The 16901-nt window shown below is 40.5% G+C and overlaps 1 protein-coding gene across 2 annotated transcripts in view; it reads left to right on the top strand.

Moving 5' to 3' along the window:
- The window catches only part of fras1 (Fraser extracellular matrix complex subunit 1), a 564498-nt gene extending 562293 nt beyond the window's left edge, over positions 1–2205 (top strand). For both annotated transcript variants that reach the window (XM_072253146.1, XM_072253145.1), the window contains one exon: positions 470–2205. In XM_072253146.1, the coding sequence (XP_072109247.1) occupies positions 470–1048 (579 nt within the window). In that variant the 3' untranslated portion in view covers positions 1049–2205. The remainder of the gene's footprint in view (positions 1–469) is intronic.
- The last annotated feature ends 14696 nt before the right edge of the window (positions 2206–16901 follow it).

Raw genomic sequence — 16901 nt, 5'->3', positions numbered from 1 at the left:
AATGTTCAAGATGAAAAATAACATGTATTTTGTTGAGGGTTTCTCAGGCATATCCCAAATGATGATTGTGGAAATCCATGGATAGGGAGCACTATGCTCAACAAATTACAAAAAAATATATCTTGTGCCCTGAGAGTAGCTGCTGGTTTCCACATTTACAGGGGTATACTCATGATGAGTGGGCAAGGCAGCCATTCCCAATTATCAGCTGGTGAGTTGGTAGCATGTTTAGATTTTGATGCTTATCACTACTGAATAATGGTTTGCTCTACTAACCCTCTCCAATCAAAAATAAACAGCACACCAGCAAATAGTGGGGGAGAAAAACCAGATGAGCAAAATTTCCTCTGCAGTGTCATGCTTATTATTTATTTAGCAACAGTTTAGTTGCAGGTACATCATTTTGTGGTTCTGGTTACACATTCCTAAATCATGTCTCCTTAAAACACCTTTGTCTCTTTCATCTCAGGTGGAAGCTGGCCATCAGTGGTACTTGCAAGTCATCTATATTATTGGTCCAGAATCACTTTCTGGCCCACGGGTTCAGCGCTCACTTAGCTACCAGCTCACACGCCGAAAGCGAGATCTGGTGGATCAGAATGGCAAGCTAACACTTGACAACTCTTTAATTTATGACAGTGACAATGATCAGGTCAAAAATGGCACCAACATGAAGAACTTAAGACTGGATTCCGAAGCTTTGGCTCAAACCTTGCGCAAAGAGGCGTCAATCGGAGGAGCCTCTGCTGCTGTTGTTCTGCTACTCCTCTTCCTCACTGCTGCTTGCTTTTTAGCAAGAAAGTGTAAGCATAAGAAGAAATTGCCCAAAGAGGTCCCAGAGGAATATCCGCTGAACACGAAAGTTGAAATTTGTAACAAAACATTGAACAGACATGAGAAGAACTTAAATGGCAGGCACTGCACCTCAAAGAACATCAATATACTGAATATGAATGACGATATAGTTCGAGCAAAAGGTGTCAAGGTTAAGCAGGTAAACTTCAACATTAAGCTCCGAAATAATTTGCAGGATGGAACAGAGGTTTGATTGACAAATTTTATCACAAAAGCTGTATTTTCTTTTTGGTTGGGAATGAGGATGGATGAGGGTAGTGAAGAGAGCAATCCTTACAATAATAATAATAATAAATAAATAAAAATTGCAATGAAAAGGAAAATTGTTTGAGTGCTTCCGATTGTGCCGTGTGATCCATTTTGCAATTGAGCTACCTCATTCTATGCAAGCATGCTAAACATTAATACAGTTCTCGTTAAATCAAGTGCAAAACTCTGAAAATGGATGCCTTTAGTGAAGTATCCACTGTCCCTTTGTAGCCTTTGTTAATATTTTTCTACTGGTAGCTCAATCACTGTGCATGCTTTTAAATATTCATGATTTTACATTTTCCGATGGCCTGGCTGACTGATCATTTGAGACGTATGAACATGTCTGTAAAAAAAAAATTTAGTTACATGAGTATTATTACTTTGTTTCCAGCTATGCACTCGTATTGTCATATAAAAGTTTGTTTATCATTGGATGAGATATGTAATTTTCTTTTAAGTGCAATTCCTTTATGGAGACAAACTTCATCCAGGTTAACTTGTACCACTAATTGTCAAATTCTGTGCTTAGCAGTAATCATAATACTCACTGGTTTTATTTCAACTTGAAAATTTTTTTCAATGATTTTTTTATTCTTGTGATGAAACTTTGGACAGACCAAACTCAGGCAGATATTGTTAATTATTTGAATATCATTAGCAGCCCCCATGGAATCTTGGATTGTGTTATTTCAATATCAGTTTACTAGTACTGTTTCATGTACTGTTGCTTTTTATCCTTAGTGGTGTAGTACAAGTAAGCTTCAGTGTTTTTTTTTGTTAAATTGAAAATGTGACAAATCATATTGGAATTATATTACTGTATGCACAAGAGGATCTCAGCAGATTCTGCTGATGGTAAACAATAACACACTACTGTTGTCAGTTATTTTGTTATATTTGTGAGAAAAGAAGCCATTTGGACTTTGTTTTCACTGTGAATCGGCCCAGTGAGCAAGCTCTTATTCAAGCTATTGAGTGATCCAATTGTGGTATTGATTTTTTTTTCTTCCTTTTCATCAGTATGTTGAGCTAATGATAAATAATCTGACTGCTACATTACTTAACATATTTTCAGCTAATAAAACACATTTTATTTAATGAGGATGTATCTTGACTTCTTATTGTTCTTTCATACCCCCTTGTGGCTCACCATTTTCAGCCAACATTTGTCTGACCACACAGACTAAATCAACCTGTTAATTTTGATTCAAACATATTGGGCCACATGTCACATAATACTGACATTGTGCTTTAGTGATGAAGCTTTATCAAATCCCAGTGGCTAAACACAGTCGGGTACTTGTTGCTCTCGTCACATACTGCTTGTGGATATTTTCTGGAGTTCATAATGCATGATGTAGGTACACAGTCAGGCTATGAACATGAGAAAATCTGCAGATCTGCTAGAAATCCAAAGGAACACATACGAAACGCTGGAGGAACTCTGTAGGCCAGGCAGCATCTATGGAAAAGAGTGAACAGTTGACGTTTCTGGCTGAGACTGTTATTCAGGACTGGAAAAGAGGGGGAGAAGTCGGAGTAAGAAGGTGAGGAGAGGAGAGGAAGAAGTACAAGGTGGTACGTGGAACCGGGGTGGGGGGGGTGCGCGTGAAGAAAAGAACTGGGAAGTTGGTGAAAGAGTAAGTGCTGGAGAGAAAGGGAAATCTGACGGAAGAGGGCAGAAGACCATGGAAAAAGCACCTTTGGTCTGTCTGCCACAAAAAGTGGGATGTCCCGGTAGCCACCAATTTCAATTCTGTTTCCCATTCCCATTCTGACATGTCAGTCCATGGCCTTCTCTGTTGCCATGATGAGACCACACTCAGTTTGGAGGAGCAACACCTTCTGTTCCATTTGGGTAGGCTCCAACCTGATGGTATGAACATGGATTTCTCAAATTTCTGGTAATTGATCCCCCTCCCCTCTCCTTCAACAATCCCCATTCCTGTTTCCCTCTCTCACTTTATCTCCTTACCTGCCTATCATCTCCCCTTCCCTTTCTTCCGTGGTCTTCTGTCCTCTCCTACCAGATTCCCCCTCCTCAACCCCTTTATCTCTTTCAACAATCAACTTCCCAGCTCTTAAATTCACCTCTCTCCTTCCCCATCCTGGTTTCACCTATCTCCTGCCACCTTGTTCTTCTTCCTCCCCTCCCCCACTTCCTTACTCTGACTTCTTCCCTTCCTTTCCAGTCATGAAGAAGGGACTTGACCAGAAACATCGACTGTTTATTCTTTTCCATAGATGCTGCCTAACCTGATGAATTCCTCCAGCACTTTGTGTGTGCTGGACTGTCAGGCCAGTTAGGATTTTCAGTAATGGCAAATCACAGGCAGTGACTGTTTTGTATGAGATTGTGTTGCCGAACTCCTACATTACGTGCTTATGCTTCGAGGCGTCCCATGCACCTGTCTCTCACGCACGCAGTCTCTCTCACTCGCAATCTCACTCCCGCACTCTCATGTACAAGCAACACACACAAAATGCTGGTGAACGCAGCAGGCCAGGCGGCATCTCTAGGAAGAAGTATAGTCGACGTTTTGGGCCGAGACCCTTTGTCAGGACTAACTGAAAGAAGAGATAGTAGAAAGAAAGAGAGAGATCTCTTCTTTCAGTTAGTCCTGACGAAGGGTCTCGGCCCAAAACGTCGACTGTACTTCTTCCTATAGATGCTGCCTGGCCTACTGTGTTCCACCAGCACTTTGTGTGTGTTGCTTGAACTTCCAGCATCTGCAGATTTCCTCGTGTTTGCCTCTCATGTACAAACTCACCAGAACTGGGGTCCTGGGGCATTCACCTTCATTGATTGGTTTCTTCTTGAAGTGGTTCCTTGATAATTGTCGCTATCAACCTGCATCCCAACCTTGCCTCACAGTTTATTTCCCCAGGCCAAATGCAGAAAAGGAAATCAGTGCTGTTATATACCACATCATATGGGTGAGTTCACTTCGGAGCGTTGCACCTCTTCAAATATACAGTATATTTGCTCTAGGCATTTGTGTATAGATTTTCTATTAAATTTAAAAACTTAGATTATGAACTCAGATTACCCTCCTTTAAATTTGAGGTTGGGGCTTGATCTAATTCAAAGTTTTTAAGGTAATCAAAGATTACCAGAAGGTTGTTTTTATTTGTGATTTTGAAGTTTACAGTTGAGAAGTCTCAATTCTTTTATTGGTTTAATGAGTTGCAGATTGACATTGTTCTCTGTGTGAACTACATCATGGTATTACTGCTGATAGGTTAGCATTAATTTTATTACATCCTCTTGTTCTGAACACCCTTACCGGTTGTTCCAGCATCTCTCATTCAGATTTATTTCTCCGGGAGCTGATGAGGGTTGGTGGGTACCTACGAAGCTATTAAGCACAGCAAGATTTTGCCACCGAGTTTGTCTACAGGTGTTGATAGGCACTGGTATCAGATCACTCCTTGAAGACTGTACGTTAAACACTGGACCTTCATGTTTGCATTACTTACCAAATTGCCAAAAGTAGTTTCATGGCACTAAAATACTTTTTGGAAAAGTGTTGATCTAATGATGGATAGAGCATCTGTAATGTGGAAGCAGATCTGAGGATCCGAAAAGTGGAACAGATTTTAATTGACCACGTTAACTATTTATTTAAAAATGAACAGTGAAACACTAAATAAGTCTAGCTAAACAAGTGCTCATATGAACTGCCCTACACTGCACAAACTACAATACTGAACATTCAGTTACCCTTTAATTCAATGAGTACTCCATTAAACTTCACCAAATTACAAGGCTAAAGAACTAAGCATGCAAGCAAATACTTAACTAAATAACACAGGGGTTCCGTCTATGTCTGCAGCGCGGGTCCTTCAGCACTGGTTACGACTTAAGGCTGAAGTTGGCCCTGGGGATGTTAAGAAAGAGGTTAAGTCTCCCACACGTGCTATTCTTGCACCGCTGAGGTGCTCAGAGCTGGAAACTGGTGCTATGGCGTGCCAGCCAACCAATAGGAAAGAGTGACCGCACCCTTTAAATGGGCCAGTCACTGAGTGACAGGGTGGAAGCAGTTTCCGACCAGCGAATAAGCCAACCCCCACATGGCAGCATTGAGACGATGTGACACTCTCATTTTCAATTTATCATTAATACAATTTTCAATTATACTGTCCAGACTGTGAAGCTAAAGTGGAAAGATAAATCTATTAATCCCACACTTTCAGTAGTTAGCTATGTGTTAAGGGTATGGAATTTATTGATAGGACAACAGCGTTCTCTGTCCTGACCCTGGTAGAAACAAAGAACTAGTGAAGTCAGTCAATAATCTTTGTTTAAGCTAATACAGTATTGAAATAAATTTATAAATTGGAGAACTGCATAGTGGAAATCAGAAATAAAGAAAGAGCAGAGCATGCTGGAAACAGTCAGGCAACATCTGTGGAAGGAGAAAAACAGTTCACATTTAACCTTCCATTAACCTAATGAAGGCTTAACTCTTTCACTTTCCACAGGTGCTGATTTACCTGCTAAGTGTTCAGCATTTCCTGAGGGAATACATATCTTGAAAGAGCCTTAATCTTATAACACATGTTAATTCAGGAGAGTGTGACTGTACCATGTTTATTCGGATTATGCCATGCCTGTAACAGCAGTCAGGATGAATCCTTGGGGAGCATATTTTTCTGGAAAGGAAACAAGGTCTGAGGCAAAACTATTGTCTGACACACTTCAACTGGAATCTATTTCAAACATCTTAAAACCTCATTAAATAGGGAGGCGAATGAGGGAAACAAGAGACCTGAGCAACAGACAACCTGCTGGAGGAGCTCAGCAGGTTAAGCAGCATCTGTGGGAGGAATGGGATTGTCAGGGTTTCAGGTTACAACCTGCATCATAACTCAGAAGGCAACGATGTGTGTAAAAACAAGCTGCTAATTGAAAACATTACCTTCAATTATTGAATTCCTTTTATTGCTGAACTCAAATGACCATACACAATGTTATAACGATATATTCATTTGGAACAGTTCTGGGAATAAATTGATGCAACAGGAGATTTTGCCCATCTATGACAAAACCCGAACCAAGTACAGAACCCATTGCCTAGGGAACCTGCTATCAGCCAGCAACTTCATGAGGTGAAACGTCATGTTTCATCCTTCCATAGTTTGACCAGGATTTTCACACTGGCTGCCAAGCCTAATTTTAAGTTGACACATCTGTATTAGAAGAAAATATCAGCCATGGCCTATCCTTAGCATTTTTATGACTGTCCATGTTCTCAGCAAAAGGTTGCAGCGTGTGTCACATTAAAGATGTTTGTTAAGCTTTTTCTGGCCAGTCTTAAGCAACTCTTCAGTGTTGTGGATTTGAAGATAACTGTTTTGTGTACAAAAGGGATTTCAGAAGTTCATGTGTAATAAGGACACACTAAATTGAAGAAACCTTTGACTATCAGGTCCTTAATCTATCCCACCATCTAATATGATTATGGCTAATATATGCTAGCTCCTTCTCTGTACTCTCTATTCCACAATCTATCAAATATTTACTCATCTCTATTTTAAATTCTTATAATAATCCAGCTTCCTTCATCCACAGGGGCAGATAATTGCAGAGATTCACCATTCCCTGCAAAAAGAAATTTTTACATACTTCAATGCCCCTATCTTGAGGTTATGTCCCCTTGTTCAAGCCTCTTCCATGAGTGAAAAGCTCCCAACATCTACTGTACTCTGTCAAGCCTCTTTAGGATCTTACATGTTTAAGTACAGTCACCTCCCATTCTTTTCAGCTCAGGGCCCACAGACCCAGAGTATTTAGTCTCTCTTGGTAGGACAATTGTCTCATCCCAGGAATTAGTGTCAACTTGAAAAGTCTTAAAAATGAAGAGGAAAATCCAGAAAAATGTTTATACAAATTGTTTGATTGTGTACAGCTGCGCCCCTCCCTGATGGGAAAAGAGGTGAACTTAAAAAGGATGGGTGTTAACTTAAAAGTTCTGGAATTTATCCCCATCAGAGTTTGTGTATCGAGAGAAAAAAGAAGAACTCAGCAGGCCATCATTAATTATGGAGGCAAAGAAATGACCAACATTTCAAGTTGGAACCCTGCGTCAGAGTTTTTAGTTCCACATTTCAGCATCTGCAGCCTTTTGAGTCTCCAGAGTTGTGTATTGATGAGTTTGGTGTTTCAAGCAGACGTATAGTAGGCAGCACAATATTCAGCTGTTGAGTAAAATACTGCGATGGTGGAACTATGAATAACAGCAGGTTTTATTTCCTAACTTGTACAGGCAAGTTTTTGGGCATTTTTTAAATTCTTGCCTCTGTTTTTCAGATATAAAAACAGTAATTTAGGGAGCAGTTCAAAGGCTACTCTAAGTGCCTTTTCTCCACAGAACATAATGTAGAGGGCATACTTGCCTTGTGGGAAATTTGTAGTCATTCATGATGTCTAAACCTATCTAGGATTTGAAAGGTGGCTGTGAGGTGAACAACAGATGCAATAGATTTCCTTCTCTCCTAGCTGTACAAAAACACTTGAAGTTGGATACTCCGATCTGAGGTGCTGAACTTAATAAGAGGAGATTAGAGCCAAGTTTCTGTCGTAAATTTCATAAACCACATCTGAATTAGGTACAAGAGAAAACCTGCAGATGATGGAAATCAAAGCAACACGAACAAAATGCTGGAGGAACTCAGCAGGCCAGGCAGCATCGATGGAAAAAAGTACAGTCGACGTTTCGTGCCACGACCCTTATGTGTGTGTTGCTTTGATTTCCAGCACCTGCAGATTTTCTCTTGTTTGTGATTGGATTACCACACCGTGGTCTCTTCCAGAGATGCCTACCCTGAAGAAGTTTAAATCTTCCCTTCCGCCCTGCTGAAGGGAATCGGCCAGAAACGTCAACTGCACTTTTTTCCATAGATGCTGCCTGACATGCTGAGTTCTCCGGCATTTTGTCTGAATTAGGTAGTTGAGTGTATTGGTACATGATAGTCCAACTGTTCATAGCATCTGGAAGGATGGAAGCATCTCTAGAGATTGCAATTCTCCCCCTTTTTGGATTCTGAAAAATCTGCAAGGTAATTGACTGAAATGAAACAGGCACTAAATTGAGATCAGCAAGAATTTCACAAATATTTTATGTCATCAATATATCTATCTTTAACTTGTTAAACCAGCATTCTTCTACACATTAGAGAATCTGTTAATGTTGTGTGTCACGCATTTGTGCCCAAAGGCTATGTACTCATGTAACTGCCATATTCCAGCATAAAATCAGGTGAGATAGACATATCTCTGAAGTATACTTCTTGCCATTAAATATGTCTCATGTTAGGTAAATTAAATGGGCAACATCCCCTGTATGGCTCTGACTGTGCTGGTAAGTAGTGGCTACCTTCACAACTACTGATGGACAGAAATTTGATTTGCAGACCCTTGAGCATAATAATGTGTTTGGGATATGCCATCCAAAGCTCCACATCCTGGTAATCAGTTGCTAGTTCTGTCAAAACATTAACAGGGATTTTGATTTTCACTCCTGGGCAGAAATACAAATAATTAACTTGTCCAGGTACCGAATCAGGGCGTTTCAGCAGTTTTCACACCTGAAGAATCTCAAAGTAGGGTCTGAGTCCTGAAGAAGGGTCTCGGCCCGAAACGTCGATTGTTTATTCATTTCCATAGATGCTGCCTGACCTGTTGAGTTACTCCAGTACTTTGTGTGTGCTGCTTTGGATTTCCAGCATCCGCAGAATCTCTTGTGTTTAAGATTTTACACCTGTGACTTTTTACATATCACTCAACAAACAGTTGGCAAGTTGATTAGGACAGGAATTGAATGGTTGTCTTCCAAGAACTATTGCAATCCCTTGGCCTACTTAGTGGTAAAAGAATTAAACATGAAAATCCTTATCAGAATTGTAAATACCTCAGTTTAGACAAAATAACATAAATGGGTTGAACTGATTCAGAGAGTGAGTAGGACTTCGGTTATGTTGTGCATTATGCACATTTCAATGGTATAAGAAAACATGAAGAAATAATTATGGAAAGCCAGTGGGAGCTTTGTTTAAATGTTAACTTGTAGTGAAAGCATTTTGTTGCCATTTTTAGATGTCAGTTGTGTGGAATATCTGCCTGTAATTTTGTCAGGTGAATTTAATGCTCTGACTGCTTGGGACAGTGGCTCAGTGGTGTAGCAGTTAGCATATTAGATTAGATTATGAGGACACACAGTCCTCTTTTATTGTGATTTAGTAACGCATGCATTAAGAAATGATACAAGAAATGATACAATGTTCCTCCAGAATGATATCACAGAAACACAAGACAAATCAAGACTGAAAAACTGACAAAAACCACATAATTATAACATATAGTTACAATGGTGCAAAGCAACACCATAATTTGATAAAGAACAGACCATGAGCATGGTAAAAAAAAGTCTCAGTCTCTCGAAAGTCTCATCATCTCATGCAGATGGTAGAAGGAAGAAAAACTCTCCCTGCCATGAGCTTCCAGCACCACAAACTTGCCGATGCAGCACCCTGGAAGCACCCGACCATAGCCGACTCTTGAGTCCGTCCGAAAACTTTGAGCCTCCGACCAGCCCTCCAACACCGAGCACCGAGCACCATCTCTGCTGAGAGCTTCGACCGCGGCCCCGGCAACAGGCAATAGGCAAAGCCGAGGATCTGGGGCCTTCCCCTCCAGAGATTCTCGATCACACAGTAGCATTTGATGTTACAGTGCTAGTAACCTGTGCTCAATTCCACTGCCATCCGAAAGGAGTTTGTACATTCTTCCAGCGTCCGCATGGGTTTCCTCTGGGTACTCTGGTTTCCTCCCATATTCCAAAGAGTTCATGAGTTGTGGGTATGCTGTCTTGGCGCAGGAAACATGGTGGCACTTGCGGACTACCCAGCATAATTCTCGCTGATTTGATTCGATGCAAACAAATCATTTCACTGTCTGTTTTGATGCTTCAATGTACCTGTGATAAATAAAACGAATCTTTAATGGAACTTATGTATGTAATTAAAAGAACTTACCGAACTGCTTTACTGTGATAAAATATCCATATGGACATTCAGCTGCATTGGAGGATCTTTGCATAAGAGACCCACAGTCTGTCAAAAAAAAACTTGCTATGTGAAGCAACACACACAGAATGCTGGAGGAACTCAGCAGATCAGGTAGCATGTATGAAAATGAATAAACTGTCGACATTTTGGACTGAGAAATAAGGTGGAAGACACCAGAATAAAAAAGTGAGGGGAAAGGAAGGAGGCTACTTGGAAAGTGATAATGTGAAGCCAGGTGGATGGGAAAGTGATAATGTGAAGCCAGGTGGATGGGAAAGGTAAAGGGCTGGAGAAGAAAGAATGTGATAGGAGTGGACCATGAGAGAAAGGGAAGGAGAAGGGGACCCGGGGAGAAGTGATAGCAGGTGAGAAGAGCTAAAAGGCCAGAGAGGGTACTAGAGAAGAAGGGAGGGGCAGGGAATTTTTTTTACTGGAAGGAGAAATCAATATTCATGCTGTCAGGTTGGAGGCTACCCAGATGGAATATAAGTTTTTTTTGACAAGCTTCTTGAAGATGGAATAATGGAAGAAAGTTGGTCTCAGTCATTTCTAGATTAGGCTCTTTGAGGATGAAGTTGCTCTTCCAGCACTTGGCATGGTCCATTTAGTCCTTTTTGGTACTTGATATTGCACCAAGCACTATTGCTGTTCCTAATGGACTCCCCAGTGGAAATCTTTTCCCTGAGCTGTTTAGGAGAGAAGATAAACTAACAAGATTTTACAAAGCTGATGTGTCTCCTGCACACCTAGTCTGTGAGTGGGTGTGAACCCACACACTTCAAGAGCTGATTAACATAAGCTTCTTCGTCCTGATCTCTTTCTGTGCTGAAGAGGTTTCATGAACACTGACCACCTACCCAAGTGGAACCACGGTTGTCATTACATAGCCACAAAATGGCAGAGAGCAAGTTCAGACTTCTTGTCAGAAAGCACTTCACACACATATTAATCGTCTTCAAGCTGGGAGTAATGAAGATGGGAGCTGCAGATCTATTCTGAAGCAGTTGAAGGTGACATGTGGAAAGGAAGGAAGGATGCCTCCTTCATTTGCCCCAACCTTTGTGATATAATATCTGGTGTGCTCCACCAAGAACATATGAAATAGGAGCAATAGGAAGCCATTTGAAATTTGTCCACAGTACGTCACAATCATGGGCGATCTTTAACCTTGGCGCTGTTTTCCTGCACCATTTCTATGTTCCTTGATCCTCTTAATACGCAAAATTTTACTCTGCTCTGTTTTGATTGAACCCATTCCTGAGTCAACACAGACCTCCAGGGCAGAAAATTCCAATGATTCACCAACTTCTGCTTGAAGAAAATAATCCTAATTTCCTAAACACCTTACCCTGTACTCTGAGATTGTGCTCTCAAATCCTAGACTCCCTAACAGGAGAAACATTCTCCCTGAATAGACTCAAGTTGGGGTTATTGTCATATGCAAATGTATGGTGAGGTACAGGCATAATGAGAAAAATTGCCTACAACAGCGTCACAGGCATGTGGGTTCAGATAACATGCAAAACATAAATTATACATAAAATAAGCATAGATTATAAAAGACAGTGATGAAGAAAAGACTATGCAAACAGGACAATAATGTACAAATAAAAAACAATCAGAGACTGATTATTGACTACAGGAGGATAAAACCAGAGGTCTATGAGCCAGTTGTCAGCAAGGGATCAGAAGTGGAGAGAGTTAATAACTTTAAAATTCCTTGACATGTTTATTTCAGAAGATCTCTCCTAGGTCCAGCGCATAAGTGTCATTACAAAGAAGGCACAGCAGCGTCTCTACTTTCTTAGAGTTTGTGAAGATTCGGCATGTCATCTAAAATTTAGACAAACTCTGTAGCTGCATTGTGGAGAGGATACTGGCTGCCTGATGACCTGGTATGGAAACACTAATGCCATTGAATAGAAGAGCCTACAAAATGTAGTGGATACATCATTGGTAAAGCCCTCCCCACCACTGAGGGCATCTGTAAAGAGTGCTGATACAAGGAAGTAGCATCGTTCACCAAGAACCCCCACCATGCAGGCCATGTTCTCTTCTTGCTGCTGGCATTGGGAAGGAGCTAAGGCACTTTAGGTCCCACACACCAAGCTCAGGACCAGTTGTTACCACTCAACCATCAGACTCCTTAACTTCACTCACCCCAACACTGAAATGATTCCACCTTCAAGGATTCTACAGCTCATGTTCTCAATGTTATTTATTACTTGTTTCTTCTTACTCTTTTGTTTTCAAATTTGCACAATTTGTTATCTTTTGCACACTGATTGTCCATCTTTGTGTGTGGTTTTTCACTGATTCTATTGTGTTTCTGTGAATCTCAGGGTAGTATCTGGTGACATGTATGTACGTTGAAAATAAATTTACTAGGAACTTCGAAGTCCATTGTAGTGCATAGTCCACAGTATTGTACTGTTGAGGTCAAGCCTGTAAGACCCAGTAAAATCTGTGTTAGTTTCAATGATCTTCTAAGTCAGGTGTAGTAGGAGCTTTTAGGACCTCTTTGTGGGGTTGTGGGTTTGGAAGACAACAGTTTTAACAGGTTGGCTTTGAGCCATTTCTGTCCGCATCCTGCATCAGAGCAACTCACATATCCAGGTTCCCTGACAGTTCAAAGAAATTAATTAGCTGCTTTCATAATTGTGACAACACTATCAAAGAGGATATATTGTAATTAACTTACACTTCTTCCTTTGAATACTTTAGGATGCCAAACAGTTCCACATTCTTACATTTACTTAAAATACCAAAGGTAAATGCTATTTGTCTATTTTCTGCTGACATGTTAGGTATTGTTTCAATGCATTTCCTCTTCAGAGAAATTACATCACTTTGCACCTGCCTATCCTATTGGATTCCAGCCATCTTGCTTCACAAGAAGCACTTTTCCTGTTCCCAGATGTTCATTACATCAGTACGCGTAATTTAACATTTAAGTTTATTTAAAGTTATGAGAAAAGTTTGAAGATCCCTGATAAGGCAGTAGAATTAAACAGTACCAGCCTGTGAGATCACTATCTCACAGAGGGCAGGTTGGGGGTGTGAGAGAAGTGTGCAGAGTATACAGTACCTTCTTAATGCTAAAATAATGACATCGTTAGAGGGACATTGAGAAGCAGAGAGATCCTGGAATACAGTTATGTATAGATGTTTAATATTAAGCAGTTGGTAGAAAATCCCATTAGAGTCAAATGAGATTGTTTTTGTATCTCAAAACATTAAACATTTATGTATGAATTGTTATTCTGTGTATTTGTCTGCTGGCTTTTATCTTCATTCATAAGGTGTGAGCATCATTGTCTGTAATTTATTTACCCTCTCTGAATCCGCCCCCCCCCCCCCCGAGCTGACTGGCTTGCGAGGCCATGTCGGAGGGCTGTTAAGAGCCAAGATCATTAGTCCACATCTACAGTTGTATCTGGACCAGTTCTGGTAAGGATTGCAAGTTTCCTTTGCTGAAAAATGTTACTGAATCAATTGGGTCTGACATTTCATAGTTAGACCATCTTGCTGTCGAGCTCTGTCCCTTGATTACACTTTAAGACTCAATTTTGTGGGTTTTATCTTGTTTATTTTCAAATAACAGAACATCTACTGCCAAAAATATCTGTTTTTTGTATAAAATACAATGAATAGTAAAATCAGAGTGAAGAGTAACATAAATAGAAGATAACAGGAATACTCAGTAAGGTCATACAGTTCTTGTACAGAAATGGAACAAGAATAAATGTTTCTGGTCAATGGATTTTCACCACTTCTTGGAATATCTGGAAAATAAGAAAGTTTTAAGTATTCCTGAATGAATCTGCAGATTTTAACTCTACTGCCTTCAACCAGATGACATTTAACTTCCACTTACTAAAAATATTATAAGAGCATGCTGTCTATTGTTGAAAAGAGAGATTCGGTTCTCAAACGTTTCCTCTTCAGTGAAATTACACCAGATAATGAAGTATACCATATACTGTATTTCTACACTGAATATTTGCAGTATTTTCTATTTTTATCTTCAAATTCAAGCATCAACAGTTTTGCTTTTTTTTCTAAAGGCAAACAGTATGTGTACATCTATAAGAATTTAGGTTTATGCACATTCATCTAATAAGGAAACATACCTCACTACTTTTTTAATTGTCGGTTTTCTTAACAATGGTAATAGATAACTGATTTCATATTGGGGGAATCAGTAACATGATATTCACAATCTTCAAGCAGCTCAGCAAAGCATTTTGAATGCACTTTGACTGAGACTTCTTTGCTACTTATTAGATCACATTTCTCAATCGATGTATTATTTCCAAATGATAGGGTTTCATTTTATAGTTTACTGAGGATAGTAGATCTTCTCTCTCCATGACATAAAACATGTAGTCACATATTTTCCTTTTATTCTTTGCAGTGTGAAGAAACAGAAGGATCTTGTGGTCCAAGTCCATAGATCTCACAAAGTTGCTCTGCAAGCTGATTGGGTGATTAGAAGGCAAATGGTGTGCTGGCTTTCATTAGTCCAGGAATTGAGTTCAGGAGCCTGTGAAGTAATGGTACAGCCCTATAAGACTCTGGAAAGCCCATACTTGGAGTATTCTGTTCAATTTGGGTTGCTTCATTATGGGAAGAATGTGAAAGCTTTAGAGAGGATGCAGAGGACATTTACCAAGATGCTACCTAGATTAGAGAACACTCATTATGAGGAAAGGTTGAGCAAGCTAGGGCTTTTCCCTTTGGAGTGAAGGAGGATGCGAGACAAATTGATAGAGGTGTATCAGATGAAGAGAGGCATAGAAAGAGCCAGCACCTTTTTCCCAGGGCAACAGTGGTCAATGACGAAGGATCATTTAAGGTGAGTGGTGGAAAGTTGAGTGCAGATGTCAGAGGTGAGGTTTTTACACATGCTTTGCCAGTGTTGGTGATAGAGGCTGATACAACAGGGGCATTTAAGAGACTCTTTGATTGACACATGGATATGAGAAAAATAGAAGGCTATGGGCTGAACACCTACGCTCTGTCCGCCAGAGAAAGCAGGATCTCCCAGTGGCCACACATTTTAATTCCACATCCCATTCCCATTCTGATATGTCTATCCACGGCCTCCTCTACTGTAAAGATGAAGCCACACTCAGGTTGGAGGAACAACACCTTATATTCCGTCTGGGTAGCCTCCAACCTGATGGCATGAACATTGGCTTCTCAAACTTCTGCTAATGCCCTACCTCCCCCTCGAACCCCATCCAGTATTTATTTATATACACATATTCTTTCTCTCTCTCTCCTTTTTCCTCCCTCTGTCCCTCCCACTATACCCCTTGCCCATCCTCTGGGTTTTTCCCCTCCTCCCCCTTTTCTTTCTCCCTGGGCCTCCTGTCCCATGATCCTCTCATACCCCCTTTGCCAATCACCTGTGCAGCTCCTGGCTCCATCCCTCCCCCTCCTGTCTTCTCCTATCATTTCGGATCTCCCCCTCCCCCTTTCAAATCTCTTACTAACTCTTCCTTCAGTTAGTCCTGACGAAGGGTTTCGGCCCGAAACGTCGACTGTTCCTCTTCCTAGAGATGCTGCCTGGCCTGCTGCGTTCACCAGCAACTTTGATGTGTGTTGCTTGAATTTCCAGCATCTGCAGAATTCCTCGTGTTTGAGGTTATGGGCTGTATTTGAGGGAAGAGTTAGATTGCTTCTGGAGTAGTTTAAAAGGTCATCATAGCGTTGTGGGATAAAAGGCCTGTACCTCATGGTACTGTTCTATGTCCTGTTGTCTATGTTCTATGAATCTGTGTCATTCCAAGTTGTGAAATGTTACCTCCTCTGTATAATATCCATTTATATATTCAGATAATTCAGAAAGTATTTTGATTAACCTGAACAGTGTAATGCTCTCATGTTCTACTTTAACTTATGGTCAATAGTTGTGGGCTTATTTCTCACCCATTTTTATTCCAGGTGTTTATGCTGATTTAATTTCTCTGAGAGCTTCCAAATCCACTTACTACATGCAACTGGAGAGTTTCATGATCTTTGCGTCATCAAACTACCTGCCATCTTCCATGGTTTAGATCAGGGGTCTCCTACCTTTTTATGTCATGGACCAACAGTATTAAGGGAGGGTTCCATGGACCTCAGGTTTGAAGCGTTGGTTTAAATGTTTTGATTTTAATACCTTGTTATTGGTGCTTTTCTCTTCCCTTGGCATTTCATCTCTATGCCATCACATTTGATTTGCACCTTTTCTTCTGGTGGCAAACCCACAGTTTGGCCCATAGTCTTACAGCAGTTTTATTTTCTGTGAACACCTATAGTTCTCCAAATCATGCGCAGAGCTTCCTTTCCTTTGGTTTGTCATTTTATTTTTCTGTGGTCTAATGAGTTAGCCCTGCCTCCTTTCCCTGGATTGACATGGAGGTTGACCGTTAGGGCATTTAGCCTCTTCATCTACTTGTGGCTTTGTGTGTTCAGGATAAAGCAATCAGCCATTCCACAGTGAGTTGCTGTTTCCTGATGAAGGCAATCTGCACGTCTGGATATCATAAGTCCCAGGTGCACTGGCCCACTAGTCTTCTATTATTTCTATTATTTCCTTGATGTTGTATTTCCCATCTGTGTTTCTAAGTCACATAAGGAAATTGTTATCAGATTCACTGACTTCCTGCCTCAGGCTTCGGAGGTCATATCTTGGCTCTCGTGATTCTATTTAGGCTTGAGCTATGCGTTGAATT

The sequence above is a fragment of the Mobula birostris genome, chromosome 3 (genome assembly GCF_030028105.1).
Source record: "Mobula birostris isolate sMobBir1 chromosome 3, sMobBir1.hap1, whole genome shotgun sequence".
Classification (NCBI taxonomy): domain Eukaryota; kingdom Metazoa; phylum Chordata; class Chondrichthyes; order Myliobatiformes; family Myliobatidae; genus Mobula; species Mobula birostris.
This window is presented reverse-complemented; position numbering and strand designations above follow the sequence as displayed.